The sequence below is a fragment of the Lupinus angustifolius genome, unplaced genomic scaffold (assembly GCF_001865875.1).
Source record: "Lupinus angustifolius cultivar Tanjil unplaced genomic scaffold, LupAngTanjil_v1.0 Scaffold_200_13, whole genome shotgun sequence".
Taxonomy (NCBI): Eukaryota; Viridiplantae; Streptophyta; class Magnoliopsida; order Fabales; family Fabaceae; genus Lupinus; species Lupinus angustifolius.
In genome coordinates, this window is record NW_017726807.1 from 2,946 (window position 1) to 27,787 (window position 24,842).

General features: G+C 31.5%; 2 protein-coding genes across 2 annotated transcripts; one reads left to right on the forward strand and one right to left on the reverse strand.

Moving 5' to 3' along the window:
* Positions 1-5,586: 5,586 nt before the first annotated feature.
* Positions 5,587-6,235, reverse strand: LOC109340566 (ethylene-responsive transcription factor ERF098-like). Its single transcript, XM_019578287.1, has one exon. The coding sequence runs from the start codon at positions 6,147-6,149 to the stop codon at positions 5,712-5,714; it is 438 nt and encodes a 145-aa protein (XP_019433832.1). The 5' UTR covers positions 6,150-6,235; the 3' UTR covers positions 5,587-5,711.
* Positions 6,236-14,952: 8,717 nt separating this feature from the next.
* Positions 14,953-15,897, forward strand: LOC109340565 (uncharacterized mitochondrial protein AtMg00810-like). The gene is made up of 2 exons (XM_019578286.1): positions 14,953-15,320; positions 15,363-15,897. The coding sequence occupies exons 1-2, from the start codon at positions 14,953-14,955 to the stop codon at positions 15,895-15,897; spliced, it is 903 nt and encodes a 300-aa protein (XP_019433831.1).
* Positions 15,898-24,842: the final 8,945 nt, after the last annotated feature.

Here is a 24,842-nt window from a genome sequence, read left to right on the forward strand (position 1 = left end):
CATTTAATGTATATTGTTATTATTGAATTTTTATATAATATAATTACTAAATTGTTGGTTCAAAAATTATTTTTACATCTTAATGTTTTGGATCATTAAAAAATAATTTCATTTAAAGTAATTAGATGATGAATGAAGCCAAATAGCACACCTGATTGTGCAAGGGAATGAGTTTTTAACACTGTGAGGGCTTGGATCAGGTGTAGTGGCTTGGAAAGTGGGTGACATGTGTCAGACACAGATTGAATGGCAGCACTGGAAGGTGCACGGAGACTCGCGGTACGCTCGTCCGTAGCAGATCCCGTGTTCTCCACGGGTGATGATCAGGTGCGGTGCTTACGGTGCAACTGTGGTGCGTTTTCGCCCTGATTGTACAAGGGCATGAGTTTTTAACACTGTGAGGGCTTGGATCAGGTGTAGCGGCTTTGAAAGTAGGTGACACGAGTTAGACACGGATTGGAGGAGACTGGGGGATTACCACGCCTGGACACGTGGCACGTGTTGAATGGCGGCTCTGGAGGTTGCACGGAGACTCGCGGTGCGCTCGTCTACAGCAGATCTTGTGTTCTCCCCAGGTGATGATCAGGTGTGGCTTTTCGCCTTGTGATTGGGTGAGTCTTCTGGTCAACGCGATGGAAAAAAAGCATGCAGATCTAACGGTGGTGATGGCGAAGCCGGGCGACTGCACGACGCTATTGTGGCCGCGGCTGCACTGGATCGCTCAGAATAAAAAAGTTTTTCTCTCTCTCACACTAGCTAGGCTTCTTTTGCAGAGTTTTTTTAGTATTTTTGGAACAAGAAGAAGAAGACTAACCTATTACCACTAACCCCTATTTATAATAAATTTTATAACCTAATCTAACCCTAACAAATTAATATCCACTAATCCATAATCCCCTGTTAATAGGCACTCACCAAGTCAGATTTGACTAGGTGTTTTATTATTTTATATCTTTTTATTTAATAAAAAACATTTTAAATTGGTTTATGTATTTTTTATGTATTCAAATTAATTCAAAATAAATAAATAAAAATATCTTTGAATATGTCTAAATTATTTTAAATTTATATTTTCGAAAAAGTAAAATAATAAATTATTTTATTATTTATTTGAAATTTAAAAGGGATATTTATAATATGTCACCTATTTTATTTATTTTATAAATTCGAATTTAATTATAAAAATTAATGACATTTTTTTAAATTATCTTTTATTTATTTTATTCGAAAAAACAAAATAATAATAAAAGATTATTTTTATCCCCTCTTTCTTAGAAAAATGATTATATGCTTTTTCAGGGTCCATTTTAATTTAATTCTTTTTTCTTACTTTTATTATTTTTTACTTTTTGGTTAACTCAATCACTTTAATTTAGGAACCTTATCAACATAAGTTTAGTATTATCATTTGTTATATTTCCGGTTAACCCAATCAATTAGATTTAGGAACCTTATCAACATAAATTTAATATTAGTATTTGCTATATTTTCTTTTTTTACTTTTTTCGTAAAATGAAGTTTCTAGAAAGATGTCCCAAGTGTTTTATTTTAATTTCTTTGATTTAATTAATTTTGAAATAACTCCATAACATGGTTTTAATTATTTTTACTCATTGAGATTAAGTAAAATCATTTTATTATTTTCATTTTAAACATTTTGGGCTTTTTATAGTCTGGATAAAAAATGAGTGTTCACACCCATCTCCTTATTTTTCCTATAGGCTGTGATTCTCTATAGTACTAGAGGGTCAAGTATGGAAATGTGAGTTTCATAATGGTTTCATGATATATATTTTTATATATATATAATTTAAAAATTGTGTCGTAAATTTTTTTAAAAGCCACATGTCACAATCTCCTCCAGTACTAATCTTATGTATCACTAATTGTAATTTGCTCATGTATATCTCTAATTGCAATAGAGAAATCAAAACTAGGTAATTATAAGGTAAAAACATATTTCATGGGTTGGACTGATTTTAATTAACAAATTATTTGGGAAATTATAGGAGGTCGTAAATTGAATACTAGAGTTAAGAAAGAAGATATAATATTGACCAACATCGACTTTCCCATATTGAGAGAAAGAAGAGCCAGTATGATAATTGCTGATCACTTTATAAAACATGCTTTTGTATATAATATTTCGCACTTTAATGGAGGAACAACATTGACCTTTTCTTTCTAAGTTAAGAATAACGGCTAGTAATAATCATATTGCCTCTTCTTTCTCTCAATATGGGGAAGGCATTATAGGCTAATATTGTATCTTCTTTCTTAACTCTAGTATTCAATTTACAGCCTCATATTATTTCTCAAATCATTTTTTTAACTAAAATCAATATAACCCACTAAATATTTTTTTACCTCAAAGCTATACAATCTTGATTTTCATATTTGACTTAGGGATATGTAAGAGGAGGAAAAACTTTTGTCAGACATAAAAATAAAAAATATATTTTTATTAACTAATCATTTGATTTAAAAAACTTCCGAGTATATTTAATCATGTGAAAATTGCGGATACTGTTTGATAAGGGTGGATGAGGTCCTCATACCTTTCTCGATCTATAGTCACTCGTAAATCGAGAAATCTAGTTCAAAAACCAATCTTTCTTATATTGGGCATGAAAAATGATTTTTTTTTACATTTTGACAAAAAAATATGCTAAAGACTCCAATAAGTCTCATAATATGTATTTGGCCGAAGATCATGGCCCAACACCCAGAAAAGATAGTGTATCTTACACTCGCATGATTTCATTAGAACCTATTTATTCAAAATTTATTTCAAAAACAATACATAATTAAATTCTTTCATATGTAATCGGTAATTATTTTTATTTTGACCTTACAATTTGTTTTGAATCCACAATTTTTTAACTTTCACAACACATACTACAAAATTAGATTTTTTTTTAATAAATTTGGAACCCAATTTTTTCACACAACAAGACTATAAGAAATCATGACCGACCCTACATGTAACCTTTGGAGCTTGAGTTAATTTTTAAACATTTATTGAAACTACCAAATAATTCCCTTAATGAGGTCAAATTGTTGCGTCTATCAAGTGTATTGTATTCATCATGTTATGTACGCTTTTATTTTAACTTATTGATGTCGGTTTAATTGGTAGATGTCATAAATAGTTTGTGAAATACATTTATTGTTCATAAAAACCAACCGGATGAAGAAAATAATTATAAAAAAATCCACTCTATTACTTACTAACGTATTGACAATCATTGTTGTGCTTGTCAACCCACATTCCTATTTTGTAACTGTATGTCAACATGTATTTTGCGTTCTTAATATCTATTTTGCTCTATCCTTAGCATGTTATGTAGGACTAAGATTGATGATTAAATATACTAAAAATAGAGGTTATCATTCTTCATTACAAAGTCTCTAGTGTAATATAGTAAATATTTAAATTAAATATAAATTTGTATTTAATAGTAATAATTCGAGTCATGTTTAAAATTATACTAAATCACAACCAAAATGAAATAAATTGAAAGGTAAACCATAATTAGAGCACATACCATAGAAGACTGAATGCTATCATACTCACAACAATTAATCAATTTTACAAATTATATGTCACTTAAACATGAATTCATTAATATACCACCCACAAATGTTAAAGCTTTAATCTTTAAAATCATTAAAAAAACCAAAGCTTAGAGTTTGGTTAAAAATCTGCATAGACATAAAAGTAAAGATATAATGATCGAAAGTAATGACAAAAATACAAAATGAACTACAAACAAAAACATGCAAGCCTCAGTTCTAACACAATACTAAATTACTAATCCAAAAATATATTACAGTGTGTCACTTAATCTTTGGTTGGAGGATGGATGAAACACTTTCAACTCTTAAAGTGTTGTACGCCATTGATTTATATTGGAAAATGTGGGTTCAATGAAGAAGGAAGAGTTCATAACACCGAAGAGGTTGAAATTTATAATTATAGAGGATAAATTACAGTTGCTTTGTTTTTGTGAGTGGAAAAAGTAAAAATGGTGGAAGGAGAATAAGAAAATTATGTGGAAGGTTACATGTGATTTTTAATTATGTAAGTTGTATTAATTAATTAAATATTTTTTAATAAGGAAGTTACATGCAGTTTTTGAGAAGTTAAAATACTTTGGTAATTTAGGGTAAATTAGGGAAGTAAAAATTACTCATCCTTATGTTTTTATAGTTTACATTTTTAAATATACTCGTTGGGTTATATATGGTTTTTTGGTAGAAATTAGAAGATATTAAAGGCAAAATAGGAAATTATAAATTCTACCATGTTAGATGGTTATATTGGGTTTTGACTTTATTAAGTAGTATAGATAACGATTTAAGATTGAATTGATAACTTAAGAGAGCCCATTTAAATATATATAAACCATCTAAAAGTATAATATAGAGTGTAATATCTATATAATGTCAGTATAAAAATTTATACACAATCATAATTTGATATATCATTTATTTTTTGAAGAGTCAGTAATGTGTTGGAGTATACTTCAGGTGTGTATTAACTATATACTATTAATATAAATATTTATACATATTCAGTAAATCATCTATATTTATACACATTCAATAAATCATCTACATTCTATGATGAATTGTTGTTACCGTAGCTTGCAATAATTTTAAATAACACGAAATAATACTTATTGGTTGAATTACAATCAGGTTGCTCTCTTAAGACGTTTAGTGGCATTGCCCAAAATATACACTATCAACCACGTCGTCCCCAAGATAAAACAGTCAAATTCTTTGTTTTCCAATTCTTATTGCACTGTAAGAACTAATCTTGAATACACTCACCACGCTATGACTACTTCTCGAAAGACCCACAATATGGCTGCCCATGTCAATTCTATTTTCCCATATCTAATTACTAGTGTCAGTTCTCGAAATTCGTACAATTTGTTTATCCATGTCAATTCTTAGTGTCACTTAAAGAAATGTGAGAAGTTTTCCAGAAATGCTTATGTTGAAAGTACGAGGGAAACAAAAGAAAATCGAGAAAATATTGCTCAATTAGTGCATGGAAATATGAAGAGAGGAGATCTCTTTTATATCATGAGGTCTTCAACGACCATCTTCATCCGACAACACAGATGGGAGATAATTCCCATTGGTTACACGATCCAACGACCATATCCTCAATGGTCATATTCCCAACGGTCATATTCTTTACTCTCCTTTAGAATTTTTTTATTTCACACCCCAAAAAATTCTCATAAATAACTCATTAATTTATTGTTGAAACCATCAAATTCAAATATGGATGATGCAGTAACAAAATATAAGTCATACTCTGAATAGATAAAAAAAATATAAAATATAATGACATTTGTCTCCTTTTATTTATGATAAGATTTTGCCCTTGAAAAAAAAAACTTCCCTCTCTATCTCTATTACTTAATCTTCTTCCTACCATATCCAATGTCAAAAGGTTGCCACTTTTCTAAAACAGATAATCGACCAAAAGCTTACAAAAAGTAAAAAATAAAAGATACTCAAATCAATTTCTTATTGAACTCACCCAATTCCGAACATTATTATTGAAAAAGTCGAATCTTGTCTCAAAGAACATTGATAAGAACACAATGATACAAAAACAGTCAAAATTAATCAATGAAAGAAATAAACCACAGACTTCAAGCAAATCGATCTCCAATCTTGATAATCATTCATTTGTACACTTGCCTTTCATCTTCTTGTGCCTGAAGTAGTTCCTCCAGCAACCTATTATCCAAGTATTCCAACTCTAAAGTATCATAACTTTGCAACATTTCTCCAGAAACATTATCAGCATTAGCAACAGAATAGTTACTAGAGGAGTTATTAGAAGAAGAAGAAGAGAGAGGAAGGGGTAATGAAGATTGTGGATTAGAAGATTGATACTCATTTGGGAAGTTGAGAATTGCTTTATGACCACGAAAATGAAAAGCAGCAGCATCATAAGCTCGTGCAGCATCTTCAGCAGTGTCAAAGGTACCAAGCCATAATCTTGTCCCTTTTCTTGTTGGGTCACGAATTTCAGCAGCAAACTTACCCCATGGCCTCCTTCTAATTCCTCTATACCGAACATCAGCATTTACATTAGAAACTGAACCATCTCTCTCCATTATGAATCTCTCTTTGTTTTAGTTTGAAGTTTAGTTTTACAAACTATGTGGAACATGGATAGAGACATGAGAATCAATATTTATAATTTTTTGTGTTATCCTCATAGGCTTTGACTATATGGGTCCTATGTGACGGTTTGAATTTCAACTTGTACCCTTTAGTTTAATATTGCCCTTCCCTTTCAAAATACTTTCTACTCAAACAATAAACAATTGTTTAAAATATATATCCACTTATAATTTAAATAAAATATTAAATATTTATTTTTAATTATATTTTTATGGGAAGAATAATGAGTAAAAATAAATTGAAGCTTAAAGGGTAACAAGATTTTTTGTTGAATTTTAATAAAATTAAGAGTGTAATACATATATAGTTAGTGTATATATTTATATACAATTACCTAATTATCCATATTTATTTATATTATTTATTAAAAATTAATAATAATTAAATATAAATAATATATGATTGTAGTCAAAATATAAAAAACTCATACAAATATATATATTTTCTCTCTAAAATTAATTACATTTCGTGTATTTGTTAGACATTTATTTTGAAACCAGTATTGTTTTAATTGACCCGTTAAGAATCTCGGAATAAAGAACCGGCAAAGATAGGTGCATGCATGACGATGCCTAGACGCAGGGCTTATTCGCGTTTGTCATGTTTCTAGGCCACACACGTGGATTTCATAAACTTGATGATAATATTATTATTTTCATTTGATAGAGAAATTGTATGGCAGTATAGGTGTAATTTTTTATATTCATTTCATTCATGGATTGTATTAACATGAAATGCCATACATGTATTATTCCAAGAAATTGAAGAAAAATAGATAGTACAAAGTATAATTATAGACCTTGGAAAAGTTCTTAAAAATCCCTTAAAATTTGTGTTTTATAAGTAGTTGTTTGATATATTTTTTCTTCTTAATTATATTTTAAATTTTAATTGTTAGTGAAATTAGACTTGCATAAACCTATTCTTAAATTAGACCTTAAATTTTATTTTAATCCCGACTATCAAATCATTATTGTTTATATACTATTAATTTATATATATAAATATTAGTGTATTGTCCCCTTTTAATTCTTAAAATTACTTATTCTTTTTCTTTTCAGTCAATTTGTATTATCATGTTGTTTTCCCTCTACCGTCTGTACTAGCTAACATGCAATCCAATCTTGCATTGCTATTATTATGAGTCATATGTCAATTTTTCCCCCTTCTATTTACTCTATTAATAATTTCACATTATCTTATGTAATAAGAATTTCACTAACAAATAAAGTTTAAGGGTTGTAATTATGTTTGGGGAAAGAGACAAGGTGAAGTTGTGAGTTAGGTCTTACCAAAATGGTTATTGAACCAGTGTCACAAAAAAAAGTCTATTGTTTTCAATTGTTGCCATAGCTCACACCAATTTTGAATGACACGAAATAATCTTTAATGGCTGAGTCACGACCAAGTCGCTCTATTTAAGACGTTTTGTGGTACTGCTATAATTGTGCAAGCAGAATATCAACCACGCCGTCCCCAGGATAAAACAACTCAGTTCTCTATTATACGATTTCTTACTGCACTGTAAGAATCGCTCTTGAATACACCCACAATATGGCTACCAGAGTCAATTCTTGAATTCCCATAATATGGCTACTCGTGCCAATTCTTTTTCCACAATACTAACTACTAGTGTTAGTTCTCAAAATTTCCACTTTGGCTGCATGTGCTAATTCTCAAGTGCCACGGAAAGAAAGAGGGAGAAGGCTGCCGGAAATGCGTTGGTGGAATATAGGGGGGAGAAAGAGAAGATGAGAGGTAAACACCTTCAACTTTGTGCAAATTATAATGAGGGAATAAGACATCTATTTATAGCCCGAGGCCTCCAACGGCTCTCTAACGACTCTTTCGCCAACAAATCTATTACCAATGACTCTATTACCAACGACTCTATCATAATAGCCGAGATCTCCTCCAACGGCTCTTTCCTTATTGCATGTGTGCTGAATTGGTCAACACATGGTCCAAGCCCAAAAGACCTCAAAAAATTAAATTAATTAATAAAAAATTAATAAATTAATAAATGTTTTATGAAAAAGAATATTGGGCCGCAACTTATGCCTTGTTTGGGAGTAAGGTTTTGGATGGGAAGGGAATGGATGACTTTGAAAAGTCTTCCCCTTGTTTGAGAGTTGGATGAAGGAGAGAGAAATGTTTTGAAGGATTTCTCAAACCCTCCAAAACCCTTCATGTGTCTATTCTTAAAGTTCCCCCAATTTGGGATTTTTTGGAGATAAAATGTCAAAATAACTAAATATTTTTAGTAGTATTATATAATAATACAAAATTGTCCATTTCTCATTGTTAATTACATTTTTAATGAAAATAAGAAAATATTGTTATATTATCATTAGTTTACCCTCATTTTCTAAATTTTATACTCTCAAACAATGAGGAAGATTTCCTTCATTTTCCCTTCCCTTCCTCTCCCTTCCTAACTCTTTGATCTCTCATTCCCCCCATAACTCCCAAACAAAGCCTAAAGGCTTATAAAGTCTTTCAACTCCCCTCCTCCAAGCAAAGTGAGACTAGTGACTTTTTTCATTTCACTTCAAAACATCATTCTTTCAACAAATTCCAATAATCCCCCACTTGAAAGTAAAAAATGATTTCCGAGAATTTTTGTGGTCTCAATAAGATTGTGCATAAACAAATGTGTCATGCGACTTGAACCTTTGCATAGTGAATAAGATCCAGATTTTACTAGAGCGACTCATAGTCTTGAACTCTATCTCCAACATCAAACCACACACAACCTTTTCGAATGTGTATTCTGTAAACCTCGTGCGTTAAAGGTCATGCACGTCTATCCCAGTATAGTAAACGCTCTAGAAATTTATGCCCCAAAATTTCATAGGAAGCGGCCCTCACTTCCACATTCACATAGGTGAGTCTATCAAGAGTATTCTTGTAGCCTAGGTACTCCACTCCAATTGGAGTATAGATATCATTAAGAGTTTTAACTCATCCTTACATATGCTACAAGAATCATGCTTCTCATAATTTTATAGCATGTTCATTCTCATATCACTTCACAACTTGTTATTACTCATTGAACATATTTCTTGGGATCTATAGTCAGTTAGGTCGGGTTACCATCATGAGTGATCCTCGTTCTATGGGAAATAGTCCTATACTATGAGAAGTATTATGGACTTTCTCTTTAGCTAGTCCTTTCATCAAAGGATCTACTAAGTTATTCTCAGTGCGCACATGATCCACTCTAACAGCTCCTGTAGAGAGTAACTCTCTAATAGTGTTGTGGTTACAATGAATTTGTCGTTTCTTACCGTTATAAAAGCGGTTCTCAATTTTTGCAATAGCCACAATACTATCACAATGGATCAACACAACTATAATCAGTTTTTCCCATAGGGGAATATCTGCAAGCAAGCTTCTTAGCCAACTTGTTTCTTCACTAGCTGTTGCTAGTGCTATCATCTCAGCTTCCATAGTGGATTGAGCCAAAATAGTCTATTTATTTGACTTCCAAGAAACAACCCCACCAACTATGTTAAATATATAGCCACTGGTTGCTTTAGAATCATCTGAAAGAGTGTTCCAATCAGCATCAATAAATCCTTCTAGGACAGTTGGAAACCTTTGGTAATGTAATCCAAGGTTCATTGTTTTCTTAAAGTATCTCATTACCCTTTCTATAGCATGCCAATGCTCCATAATAGGTCTACTGGTAAACCTGCATAATAATCCCACAACATAGGCAATGTCGGGTCTAGTGCAATCAGTGGCATATCGAAGGCTGCCAATGATGCTAGCATATTCAGCTTGTCTTACACCTTCACCAATGTTCTTAAAAGGTTTTACACTTGGATCATATGGTGTGCTAGTAAGTTTACAGTCAAAGTTTTTATATTTCTTTAAGATATTTTCCACATAGTGAGATTGATCTAAAGAAATTCATTCTTTTGACCTATTAATTTTTATATCAAGGATTACACTTGCTTCTCCAAGGTCTTTCATATCAAAGTTGTTACATAATATTAGATCCACAACATGAATGTTAGATCCAAATATGAGTAGGTCGTCTACATAGAGACATATGATAGTGCAAATGTCATTTTCTGATTTGTAATAAATGTGTTTGCCACTTTCATTCACCTTAAACTCATTTGAGATCACTAAGTCGTTAAACTTTTCATGCCACTATTTAGGTGCTTGCTTAAGACCATACAACGACTTATCTAACTTGCAAACCTTATTTTCTTGCCCATGTATTACAAAACCTTCAGGTTGTTCCATATATATTTTTTCTTCCAAATTACCATTTAAGAAAGTAGTATTAACATCTATTTGATGTACTAATAAATTATGTATCGCAACGAGCGAAGTTAGTACTCTAATAGATGTTATTGTAGTAACAGGTGAAAAAATGTCGAAGAAATCTACATTCTCTCTTTGTCTGAAACCCTTAGCTACAAGGCAAGCCTTGTATATATCCAATGTTCCATAAGGTTTCAACTTCTTTTTCAATATCAACTTACAACCAATAGGTTTGCAACCATGAGGCAAGTCAGCTAAATGTCAGGTCTTGTTAGACTCTAGAGAATCCATTTCATCATTTATGGTCTATTGCCAAAAATCAGCATCCATAGAAGTCAAAGCTTCTTGGAGAGTTTATGGATCCTCTTCCAGTGTATAGACCATATAATCAAGTCCATACTCTCTAGTAGTCCTTGTTCTCTTACTTCTTCTAGGTTATATTTCTAATCCATTGTTATTATCATTATTGATAATCACATATATGTTACTAGTTGTTGTGCCCCACTATTCTTCAATTTAAAAAGGAATTTCATTTCATTGAAGTTTGCATCGTTAGACTCAATGATCGTTTTCATGTTAAGGTCATAAAACATGTACGCTTTGTTGTTTATAACATACCCAATGAATACACAATCATAGGCTCTACGTGCTAGTTTAACTCTTTTGGGGTCTGGTATCCAGACATAGGTCAAACAATCCTAAGTTCTCAAATAAGACAAGTTTGGCTGTCAATTCTTAATAATTTCATATAGGGAAAATTTTATTTTAGCCTTGAGGACTCTATTTAGCACATAACATACAGTTAATAAAATTTCATCCCACCAAGAGGGTTATGCACCAGAACTTAACATAATATCTACAATTAATTCAGTTAAAGTTCTATTCTCTCTTTCAGCTTTACAATTCATTTCAGGTGAATATGGTGTAGTTTTTCATGTATAATGTCATTTAATTTATAAAAATCATTAAACATGTTAGAGTCATACTCAATGTCTCTATCGCTTCTGAGTTTCTTTATTTTCTTGTTGAGTTGATTTTCAATTTCAGTTACATATAACTTAAACATGTCAAGTGCTTCACTTTTATTTTTCATAAGATATACATAAGTAAAATCAGAACAGTCATCAGTAAAAGTGATAAAATAACATTTACCATTTCTAGTTAACGTTCCATCTAATTCACATATATCTAAGTGTATTAAATCTAAAGGCTCGTATTCTAGCATTACTGATTTATGAGGTTTTTTTTATTTTCGCCATGATTCACAAATTTGAAAATCAATTTTAGATAACTTTGGAATTAAACCTAAGCTACTCAAATTCGAAATTGAACGTTTATTAATATGACAAAGTCTAGAATGCCAAATACTAAAATCACACAACATGTAAACAAAATCTGAATTTTTATTAATAGAAACATCAACATTTAATTTAAACATGTCATCAATGGTGTACCCTTTCCCAACAAATACCACATTCCTAGTAAAAGTATACAAGTCTACTCCTATGATCTGGGTAAAACCAACCTTATTAAGAAGATAACTAGAAACTAGATTCTTCCTCATCTCTAGAGTATGCATTACATCTTTGAGAATCAGAGTCTTCCCAGATGTAAACTTCAGCTCCACATCATCAATTCCAACAACAACAGTGGTATGAGAGTCACCCAACATCACCTTCTTGTCATCAAAATTTGTGTATGTTTTGAACATTGCATCGTCATAGCAAACATGGCGGGATGCGCCAGTATCTACCTACCACCCATCAGTTCCTCTAAACATAGTGACATCAGATAATACAGCCACAAATGGCTCATCAACTATGTCGGCCTGTGGAAGACAATCCATTGGTTTATTTTTGCACTTTGCGTGCCATATGACCTGGTTTCCCACACTTGAAGTAGGTGAACATGTTTCTGGAGTCATTCTTAGTATGTGGCTTAGCATATTGGACCTTTTGAGGGTTCCAATTCTTGTTGTAACTGATGTTCTTAGCCTTATTCCCATCACGGTTCTGATTCTTGAAATTAGTGCTAGAAGGCTTCAGAACCGCACTTGAGAATTTCTTCTTAGTGTTATTGTTGGAGACAATCAGCACATCTTCTTCCGATCTTGCTTATGAACCTCTTCTTCAATACGAAGACGAGTGATTAGAGATTCCAAAGAGATTTCTTTGGTCTTATGCCTCAGAAGGAAAACCATTTGGAATTGCTCATCTAGGGACATACCCTAAGAAATGATCTCATGAGCAATTTTCTGTATCTCGTGGGACTGAGACTCTATTGATTTATCACCGGTCATTTCATATTTGAGGTAGCGGCTAACAACGTAATTTTTAGTGCCAGCTTCCTCGGTATCATATTTCTTTTCAAGTGCATACCAAATTAATTTGGCAGACTTGTATGGGTTGTAGTAATCATATATATCATCAGACAACCCCTTCAGAACAAAGCTCTTAGATAAGTAATCACTTTCATTCTAGAGAGCTATTTCAATAGCCAGTTTATCCCTTTCCTATTTGTCAGCCTCATCTGACACCACTGGGATGTTAGTTTTCAGAACATGAGCAACCTATTTCATAGTGAGGAAAAATTTCATCTTATGTTGCCAACGTTTGAAATTTGTTCTGTCAAGCCGAAATGACTTGTTCAGGTCATAACTGTTCGGTCCAGTAATATTATCTACGAATACCATTGTAGTAGAAATGTCTTAAAATTGTTGTTACCGTAGCTCACAACAATTCTGAATGGCGCGAAATAATTGTTACTGGCTGAGTCACGACTAGGTCGCTCTCTTTAAGACGTTTCATATTACTGCTATAATTGTGCAAGCATACTATCAACCACGTCATCCCTAGGATAAAATAGTTCCTTTATCTGCTATACGATTTCTTACTGCACTTAAGAATCGTTCTCGAATACACCCCAATATGGCTACCAATGCCAATTCTTGAATTCCCATAGTATGGCTACCCATGCCAATTCTTTTTCCACAATACTGACTACTAGTGTCAGTTCTTGAAATTCCCACTTTGGCTGCCTATCCCAATTCTCAAGTGCCACGGAAAAAAGAGGGAGAAGAATGCCGGAAATGCGTCGGCGGAATATAAGAGGGGAGAAAGAGTAGTCGAGAGGTAAACACCTTCAACTTGGTGTAAATTATAATGAGGGAAGAATGCGTCTATTTATAACGTGAGGCCTCCGACGACTCTTTCACCAACAACTCTATTATCAACGAGTCTATTACCAACGACTCTATCATAATGGCCGAGATCTCCTCCAACGGCTCTCTAACAACTCTTTCCTTATTGCATGTGTGTGTTGACTTGGCCAACACACGGTCCAACCGCAAAAGGCTCCAAAAATTAAATTAATTAATAAATAAATATTTTATTAAAAAGAATGTTGGACCGTAACTTAAGGCTTATAAAGCCTTTCAACATCCACCGTCCAAGTAAAACATCATTCTTGTAACAAATTCCAACAATTACATTTGCATTTACCATATTGTAGAAAATTACGGGAAAATATTCATGATGTAATCATGATGTCATTATAAAGACTTTTGAAACCACAATATTGCAGTTGTAATTGTGATTGTGAAATGAAACTTAAAACTGACATATGAAGTTGTGACTCAATGGATGATGCAAGTTGCTAGGGTTCAATCATAAATAGTGGACAAACTAAGAAAGGATGTGATTAAGGATGACATAGCACTATACTAGAATTGTGTTTTAATAACACACATTTAACAATGTTTGTGTGTAAATTGTGATTTAACAACACACATTTAGCACTTTTGTAAAGTTGAATGTGGTGAAGTTGTGAGTTAGAGCTTATCAACTTCATAGACATTCTGGATGAACAAGAACATTCGCATACCACAGATCAAAACACTGAGGATAGAGCATACACTCACAACCATGACCAACATAGCACTGAACCAAGCTTTGAGACCTCTAGGATATCTACCAGGATTAGACAACCCTCTACTTACTTAAGGGATTTCAATTGCAATATCTTCAATCAGCAACTAAAGAGCCTTGAAAAGGGTGTCTATCACCCCCTCTCATCTGTGTTATCCTATGCCTCTATCTCACCCAAACACCTACAACACACCCTGGCCATATCCACCAACATTGAGCCAAAATATTATAACCAGGCCATTAGCTCTGAGAGTTGGATCAAGGCTATGCAACAAGAACTGAATGCTCTTGAATTAAATCAAACCTGGGATATTATTAACCTACCACTTGATAAACAAGCTATAGGATAGTGTCCAAGGGGTTCAATCAAATTGAAGGCATTGATTTCTTCGAAACTTTTGCCCCTGTTGTTAAATTGACAACAGTTAGACTCCTCCTAGCCTTAGCCACTTGCCATAACTAGATTGTCCATCAATTAGACATAAACAATGACTTTCTTCATGGTGACCTTAGTGAGGAGGTTTACATGACTATTCCTCCAAGTATCCCTTCCAGTGATCCCAAGAAGGTCTACAAACTCCAGAAGTCCCTTTATGGACTTAAGCAGGCAAGGAGACAATGGTATAAGAAGCTCTCAGATTCTCTACTTTCCTTAGGATGCAACCAATCTCACCATGATCACTCTCTATTCACCAAGGCCAAGGGAAAGGGCTTCACTACTCTCCTGGTTTATGTTGATGACTTAATCTTAGCTGGTAACAACACAACTGAAATTGATTATGTCAAAGGCCATCTTGACTCTCAATTCAAAATAAAAGACCTAGGTACCCTCAAATACTTTCTTGGTCTTGAAATTGCCAGATCCAAAACTGGCATCACAATTTGTCAAAGGAAGTATGCCTTAGACATCTTACTTGATACATGATTCATAAATAGCAAACCTGTTCCTACACCTATTATAAATACCACTAAGTTGCATCAAGATGACTCTCCTCTTTTTGACAAACCAGCCTCTTATAGGAGGTTGGTAGGTAGACTCTTATACTTAACAAATACTAGGTCTGATATTAGCTTTTCTGTCCAACAATTAAGTCAGTTTATGGCCAATCCTACTGAGAATCACCATAAGGCCTTATGTAGGGTTCTAAGGTACATCAAAGGGAACCCTGGACAAGGTCTTTTCTACTCTATGTCTTCCCCTATTCACTTAAAAGTCTTCAGTGACTCTTATTGGGTAGCCTACATTGACTCTAAGAAGTCAATAAGTGGTTGTTGTGCCTTCTTGGGTAATTCCCTTATTTCTTGGAAATCCAAGAAACAAAACACGATGGCAAGATCTTCTTCAGAGGCTGAATATCGTGCTTTAGCATGTGCCTCTTGTGAAATCCAATGGTTGACCTATTTACTTGACAATTTTCATATTAAATTTGTTAAACTTGCTTTACTTTACTATGATAATGATTCAGCATGATATATAGCAGCTAATTTTTTGTTTGATGAAAGAACTAAGAACATTGACATTGATTGTCATGTGGTTAGGGAGAGGCTCCAATCAAAATTATTCCATTTGTTGCCTATATCCACTTTAGAGCAGGTTGCAGATATCTTGACAAAGGCGCATGATTCCTGACTTGGCGCATGATTCCTAACCGAGGCGCATGAGACTTGGCGCATGATTCCTGACCGAGGCGCATGAGACTTGGCGCATGATTCCTGACCGAGGCGCATGAGACTTGGCGCATGATTCCTGACCGAGGCGCATGAGACTTGGCGCATGATTCCTGACCGAGGCGCATGAGACTTGGCGCATGATTCCTGACCGAGGCGCATGAGACTTGGCGCATGATTCCTGACCGAGGCGCATGAGACTTGGCGCATGATTCCTGACCGAGGCGCATGAGACTTGGCGCATGATTCCTGACCGAGGCGCATGAGACTTGGCGCATGTTTCCTGACCGAGGCGCATGGACTGTGGCGCATGTTTTCTGACTGAGGTGCATGGACCATGGGGCATTCTTTTTCTAACCGTAGCATCCAATATCGTGACGCACCTTCCGGGCTAGTCATTGGCTTATTTTTTGCTTTGTTAGGCAGTTAGTTAGTTAGGGTTGTTAAGGCTTTTCTGTTTTTGACTGTTGCTTGTGTGACAAATCATCTACTTTTAGTGTATAAATATGGTGTTATGAATGCTTTTCATTCATTCATCATCCTTCAATAAAATTCAAAGAAGCGATGAGGTATTTTATTCAAAATTGCAATATTTATATCTCTATTATGGACTGATTCAGGTTAGACCTTGTATGTGGTTTACTGTTATTGTAGGAAACACCAATGTTTTTTACAAATTGTTGTGTGAACCCTTACCTTTGCATTCAGTCTTCTATTTGACTTGTTCGGGTGTTGTATTTGGTTAGCACCACTTGTGTTGTCTTAATATAATTTTGCTCTTTGTAGTTAAAAAATAATACTTAGTGAAGTAGACACTATTAAATATGTGAAAATCAACGACATTTTCAAAATAAATGTTGTTAATTTTATGAATCAGATTCAACAATACCCCTTAAAATAAACATTGTTAATTTTAACATATTCAACAATAATCTTCAACCATGTACCATTGATTTTCACTGTTTCAACAATAATCTTAAACCATGTACCATTGATTTTCACTGTTTCAACAATACATGCTTTCATTAAGCACTAATGATTGTTACGGCGTTGGTGCACTATGAAATGAATGTGATGTGTCAATAGCTTTTGCTTTATCTTAATTTTTTTATTTATTATTATTATTATTATTATTATTATTATTATTATTTTAGTTTTATCTTAATTTTATCCTAAAGTGTGATGAATGCAAAATAAATTTTCTAAAATTCTATTAATATACATAAACAAAAGTTCGAGTAATATAAATGTTGCATTATTTAAATCATAAAATATTTTAAATTTATATATACCAGTACGTCGACTGACACTCAATGTTTGTCGACCCATATTCTTATTTTTCTATATTAAGTGCATACACAATAGAAGTCAATGAATGTTTTTTATGTTGATCAAAGTTGTTCTTCTTGGGATGATGAAGAGAGAAAATAGAAGTTGGAGTGTGTGGAGTAGTAATCATATATTAATGAAAAAAATAAAAAACATGTGGAAGTTTATGTAGTTATTATTGGGATGTTCAAAATGATAAAATTTGAATATGAAAATTATGCCATGATGGTTACTAAATGGAATTGAATAAAATTATACAAGTTCAATTACATAAATGTCCTTTAAATATATTTTACATTTATATAATAGTAAGGACAAAGTTGAAATATAAAAAATATGTAAGATCAATTACATAAATATCTCTTAGGATGTTTTGCCTAATATAAATATCTATGTTTATATATGGTGCCATTCATAGATTATGTATTTAATTAAACAAATCAACATATTCAATAATGATTTTGGTAGAAGCATTCTTGATTTGCTCATACTCAAGTGTTATTTTGTAGCAATAGTTATTGATTTCCCAACTTTAACAATGTTTTTTTTAATATTAAAAATTAAAATATCACTCAACTTCTCCCTCACACACTCATTCATTCATCCGAATAATTTAACTAGCTCCACTCACAAAACCTCCCCTAGATATTCATTCCCACACACTTACCTTCCCACGACATCCAATTCACATTTTCATGAATTCGTACGGTAAAGGCTTACTAAGGTATTCTTTTTTAGTTCATGCCAACAAATTGAAAACTGATAGACAAACAATCTTATAACACAATTATAACTTGATAGACAATTCAACTACATTGATTTAGTTTATAAGGAAAACATTATATTCAATCTCTTCAGTGCCAGTTGAGGTATCAAATCCTTTAATTTTCTAATTTTCAAATACTTGAAATGTACTAAAGATATGATTACACAAATCAAAGAAGAATGTGTTATATCCTACATAATTTATAGATAGACTAACATTAATTTTTCCACTTCTAGGACGGTAGAAACAATTATTGTATTGATATGTAGTGTTGGATTGTATAGATAAATAGAGAAAAAAAAGTATGTACTACTATTGCATTGATAAAAATAATATAATGGTACAATTGTTCTATCAGACACTGTCTATATGACTATATATATACTATTGTTTGATATATATGTATTGTTGGATGTTTATGATTTAAATTAAAGCATGGTTTTAATGCATATTGAGGTAGACTAAAAATGGAGAATCAATATTTTTTACATTATCAACCAGCAACACAGTAGAAAATGGAGAATCAACATTGATTACTCATGAAAGCATTGTAGATTTACTAAATACAAGTGTTGTTGTATTTAGTAATGAGATATAATTTATTTGTTCCGGCCAATAAAATCATGATTATGTTTTATTTAATTATTTTTTATAAAAATATTTCTAAAATTACACAAAGGAGTACATATGTCATATTTTTAATAGTTAGAGAAGATAAATTATCTCCTATTACGAGGATATATTTTATTCTGTTTTTATTTTGATAAATTATCTCCTATTACGAGGATATATTTTATTCTGTTTTTGTTTTGAGTCATTAAAGAGCATACTAGTGAGCCAAACTAGTACACTATTAACTTTTTAAAATTTCCGATTTGCAACGATAACACACAGTAATTTGGTTACAATCTAGCCACTATTACTTTGAAAATACTATACAATTATTCAACTCCATATCTTTAATGGTTAATTTAACTACAGTTCGCTCTTGGACTTGAAATATAGTTAAGAAGGAAGCTATTTTTTTCTTTTGTATGGATGGGGTTGACGTCCCTTTAGAATGTTCTTCACAATGTAACATGAAAGTTCATATTTTCCTTGATCTAAAAAATATGATTAGCACAAGAGCTAAAGCTAAACTAATGTATGTGGCTTAATCTATATTAAATATAATTTTTTGAGATGCATGATTGATCTTAATATAATTTAATCTATTTATCTGATATAATAATCATATATATTATTTCTATGACCATTTTATCCTCATTAAGACAATAACACATCATAATCACAATTCCTAAGCTGTTGAAATCATAAAACATATCCAACATAGACTTATCTACCATTTATCTCCTCAAACATATTCTCTATTCTTTTTGGCAAGGAAAATTGATTTCCATTTTCATATTTAAGATCGAGATGTGATGATGAAGAGTAGCTAACCCATTTTTGTTTCTTTTCCTTCAAACTAGCTTTTCTTTAATTTGAAACAACTATATAAAAATCGAAACTAGCTTTTCTTGAAATATAATTCGACCATCTAATGTTTGACATGATCCAAAAAAAATCTTCATGTTATGGCTTTAGAAAAGTTTGTATACAAGTCTTAAAACTTTGATTATTTGGTAAATTATGAAATCCATTTGGTGAAAGTAAGTAATTTTTAATCCAAATTAGTTATGTTTGAAAAGTGAAATACTTGGTATTTTTGGGTTGATTCTATGATGACATGCATGCTTGATTTGGATATTTATATGACATTGATATATTTATGTTGTCATGTTGTGATGCTTGAATTAGTAACTTGTCATATTCATGAATGTCTAAAATATGCTTATTTGGTTGGATTTACATGGCTTGATGTGTTGAATGCTCTGGATATCATGTGATTTCTGCAAACATGGCTCAGTCGAAAGATGCCAAAAAGCAATTCTGAGTTTTTTGTCAACATTTTGAAGAAGAAAAGTGATTTTGAGAAAAATATCTGTCTGACTTGTTTGCCTTAAAATGAACCTCTAATAAAAAAAGGATAAACTTTAGCTATTTTTTTTCACAAAAATGAGATCTAATGCTTTAAAAATCGGTTTAAAGTTCAAATGTTATTTTAATTTTAAGTGACAAATTTTACTTTTGAAAAAATAAAACCATTTTAGAAGTTTATTTGTAAATTAGTCCTTTTTACAGACTTGTTTGCAAACAAGTCCTGTCATAAATATATTTCTTTAAAAAATCCCTCAATGACATTATATTGCTAAAAAGACCTTCAAAAGTTTATTTGGAAAAAAAAACTTATGATAAGAAGATTTACAAAAAGGTTCTTAAAAATTATATTTTGCAAATGGAGAAATGATATGGATACAGTATACACTATGATAGAGGATAGGTATGAATAAATTGTTTGGTGTTATCTCATATGCTTGATTCGCACCACACTTTTCTTTGACAAGTGGGTACCAATTTCTTGGTGGGTCAATAGCGTCTCGTGGTGTGACAGGATCCGGGCACAACGAGACTCTCACTCTCTCCGGCGCCCCCTTCGAGGGACTTGGGCTACACGGGAGTACATTTGTTATCCCACATTTTGTATTACTCTATGTACCATCATTTCTAATTAGTTGGAAAAAAATTTATTTAAATTAAAATTGTAATTATTAAATATTTTTATGGCCAATCATACCTACTAGCAAATGAAGTATAAAAAAGAAATGAGACAATAAATGTGGACCCGATCTATACATGGTTCCTCAACAAGAGCATGGTGCCACCAGCCTAATAGAAACTAATCAACTGGTAAGACATGTAAACTAGACATAATTAACCAATGTAATTTTTTTCACTACATACTATACTATTTTACTGTTTCATAAGGTTATTCAATAGTGGCTACAAATGAATGTGATCATAGTTGACTAATTTATGTTATATTAGAGAGGCTTAAAATTTTAAATGAGTAATCTATGCTTAATGTATATTTCTCTTGCAACATTGGTGTATAAGAGATGGAATATACTTTTAAGCTGGTTGTATGCCCCTTTATAAAAAAATGTATGTACTTTCACTATAAGAGTTTTATATACTGTTATTGCATTATCACCATTTATATTTAATTATCATTATCTCTTCGAAAAAATTAATACAAATAAATGATAAATAATATATTGACTGTGTATAAATCTTTATACTTCTTCCAAATTGAATATGATATGGTTGATTTTGTATTCCTTTCATTTTAATATGCTTTTGAAGTAAAGTTTTAAAAAAAAAAATTGAGCATACCAATGTATCAACCAACCCGTTTCGCCTGCAACCCGAAACTGACTGAGCCTAACAAATTATTGGCTCATACTAAATTGACCCAACCTAACTTAGGTCGATTCAATAATCCATTTTTACAACTCTACCTTCAACTATAAAAGTTTAGTATATAGTGAATCTTATGTATTTGGAAAGTCATTTTCTTCTTCTTTGTCAAATAATGCAAATATTATTTCAAATTTACAATTCAACAAAGGCTTCTATATGTTATTCCTCTTGACTTTGAACTTTGAAATTGAATGTAGAAGATCTGGTGGACCACCTAATTCTTGTCTTGAGTCCTGAGCTGTTCTGAGAAAGTAAATATCATGTATGTTTTTGGTTGGCTTGTAACAAGTTGTAGAGAATAGATATGCATATATGCATGCATCTTCTTCATTTGATCTTTAAAGCACAAGGTGCTGGGGCCTAAACCCTAATAAACAAGTCCACACATTTAATATATCAAACAAGTGGCACATATTTTATTACAACTTGATCGTAAATGCCAATTTTATAAGGTATTAATCATTCAAAGCAATCGTCTGCATTCTTATTTTTAAAATCATCATAACGGTATCCACAATCATACCTTTTCATCATGTATTTATATTTGTTAGGGGGGATAAATAATTTTTTTAGAAAAATAATAATTTCCCTTTTGTTTTTATACATATGCTTGGTGTTTACATTTTATGAGTACAATTAGCTTGCACTTCAACATCCTTTTCAGTATGTAAAAAAAACATTTTCAGTAATTATATTAAATATTCTATATATTTTAATTTTTTTATATTAGTTTTGTTTTTAAAAAACTATGTTTGTTTATCACTAAATTTACTCACAATATTTGTTTAATTGGTATTGAAAAACAATTATGTTAGTTTGGAGGTGAAAATGTTCAATCAAAATATGATGATAATTAAACATGACACTTTGGTGTTAGAATAACTTCCTTAAAATAATTAATACATTTTTTAATATAATAGTAATATTACTGTTTGTAATATATCTTATTTTCTGCTTTGACTCGAGAAATAATTACAGTCATTAATATTATCTCTAAAAGTAGGAAGTCAGTTCACGATCAATGTTGTCTCTTATAATATTAATTCTCTTTCGACTAATTAAATAATTCATTTAATTAAAATCAAACAAATTTATTAATCATTTATCGACTGAAAGTCACATAGCCTTGATTTTTCGATTTCACTCAAAGACGCATAGAAACAAGATAAATTATTATTACATAAATTAAGAATATTATTTTATTTTAATAATTAGTTTTTTGGGAATATAAATTAAAAATATAATTAGTTAGCAAGTGTAGGGTATGAATATGATTACATCAATAATTTATTTAGATTTATATCACTTCCACTTATATGACACTAAGAATACTATTCTTACCATAATCACTTAAATATTTACACTCATGGTATTGAAAACAAATGGCAAAACAACTGGATTAAATTTTTTTGTCCCAAAAAAATATACTATTTCATGTATCACTCATTGGTGATTAATTTAAAAAATATATTTAAATTAATAATTTAATAATTAAATATTTTTTTGGGCAATTATAAGTAGTATATTATATAGAATGATATATTTTCTATGACAAAAAAGGTCATCCTCAAAACAACATCAATAAAATGACATGTGAGAAAAGAGAGCACACACGGGCGGCTGATAGTAAATATATGTAGTTTAGGGTTTACAATTAAGTTAAGAGTTAAGACAGGTTCTTGGAATGCAAAACAGGACCCAGATACCACGCACTTAACACTGTCTTCATGGTATTAAAGTACAACATTTGCCTCATAAAATTAACGAAAATATTAATATATGTACCCATCGATATTTAATTACCAACATGGGTTCAAATGCTCAATAACATAGATAAGTAACGTGACTAAAGTTATTAAAATCAACATAATAATTGTATAAACATGTAAGGCGTTGCATAGAACAATTCAATTACTACCAAAATAACTAAGGCATGACACATTTGGCGCTCACTCATTCTCTTTCCATTCTGAAGGGAAAAAATGTGTGCTATGATAGTGTAATTTTTTATACATTGTCAATGCATTATTTATCATTCATATTAAATAATAAATTATGAATAATATACTAATTGTATATAAATCTTTACACCAACATGACAGATATTATATCCTCATTATATTAGTTTTATATCATTCCATTATCTCAATTAGCTATTTTCAACATCAATATATCAAGTTTCTTGCCAATCCTCACTTTTCACGTGGTGTGTCACATAGTGCAAGTAAGCGTTAGAGATGAACAAGGATACTATCCATTAATAGAGAAATAAATGATTATTTTTACTTATATTTTCAATGACAAAAATACGAATTTATGATAAACATATGGATAAAAATTTTATTACATGTAACCTTTTGTATGTTATTATGTAACATTTATCTCTCCATTAATGGAGAGGATCCTTACTCATTAGAGATAGTGTGTAAAAGTAATATGTGAAAAGTGTGAATAGACTCATTTTTTAAAAGGAAATAGATGTATTTGTTAAGCAATGAATAGACATGTCTTTTTATTCATGGATGGATACACCTATAATTCATTTCTCTCTTCTCCTTATATACTCTCCAATACTTTTTATATTATCATTTTCACGTGAAATAAAAAGTTAGTATATGCTTATATGTTCATTTAATCATTCAAGATTGACTTTGATATCAAACATTCTCAAAATGGATACTGTACTCTCAGGTCGATTGAATCAATAATAGATGCTATTGACATTTCAACTTTCCTTCTCCCTTTAGGCCTATAAAAAAAGAATCCAGTACTTCTTGATTTCACATCAATTAATGATTTAGTATATGAATAATTTCTTTAAATGTGTGAACAGTAAAATGTATTTTCACAAAACAACTCATTTTCTCTTTTCATGTATATTGTAACAAATCAAGACAAAAATCAATCTCAAGATAATAATAAGAATCATAATAATCATCTTTCTATCCTTCAATTTTTTAAGTGAGATTCTCATAATTGCTATGTACCCAAAAAAATTCTCATAATTGCTACAAGTCAATTCTACATGTAATTTTCTTTAACCTTGTTCTTTGCTGTTGAGATTGGATGATCGCGAATGGAGGACGAATGGTCGGAAGCTGATGATGAATGGACGAGAAAGTATGGGAGAGTAGGAGACTTGGTCGAATGATCGTCTGTACCCGCCAGGGGAGGTACTTGAAAAGGTTATCCGATGATCAAGTTAATAATGTATTGTAGAGAGAGAATGTGAGTGAATAAGAGATATTAGAGCAATAAGTGTAGCAATAAATGAGGGAATGAGAGTTAAT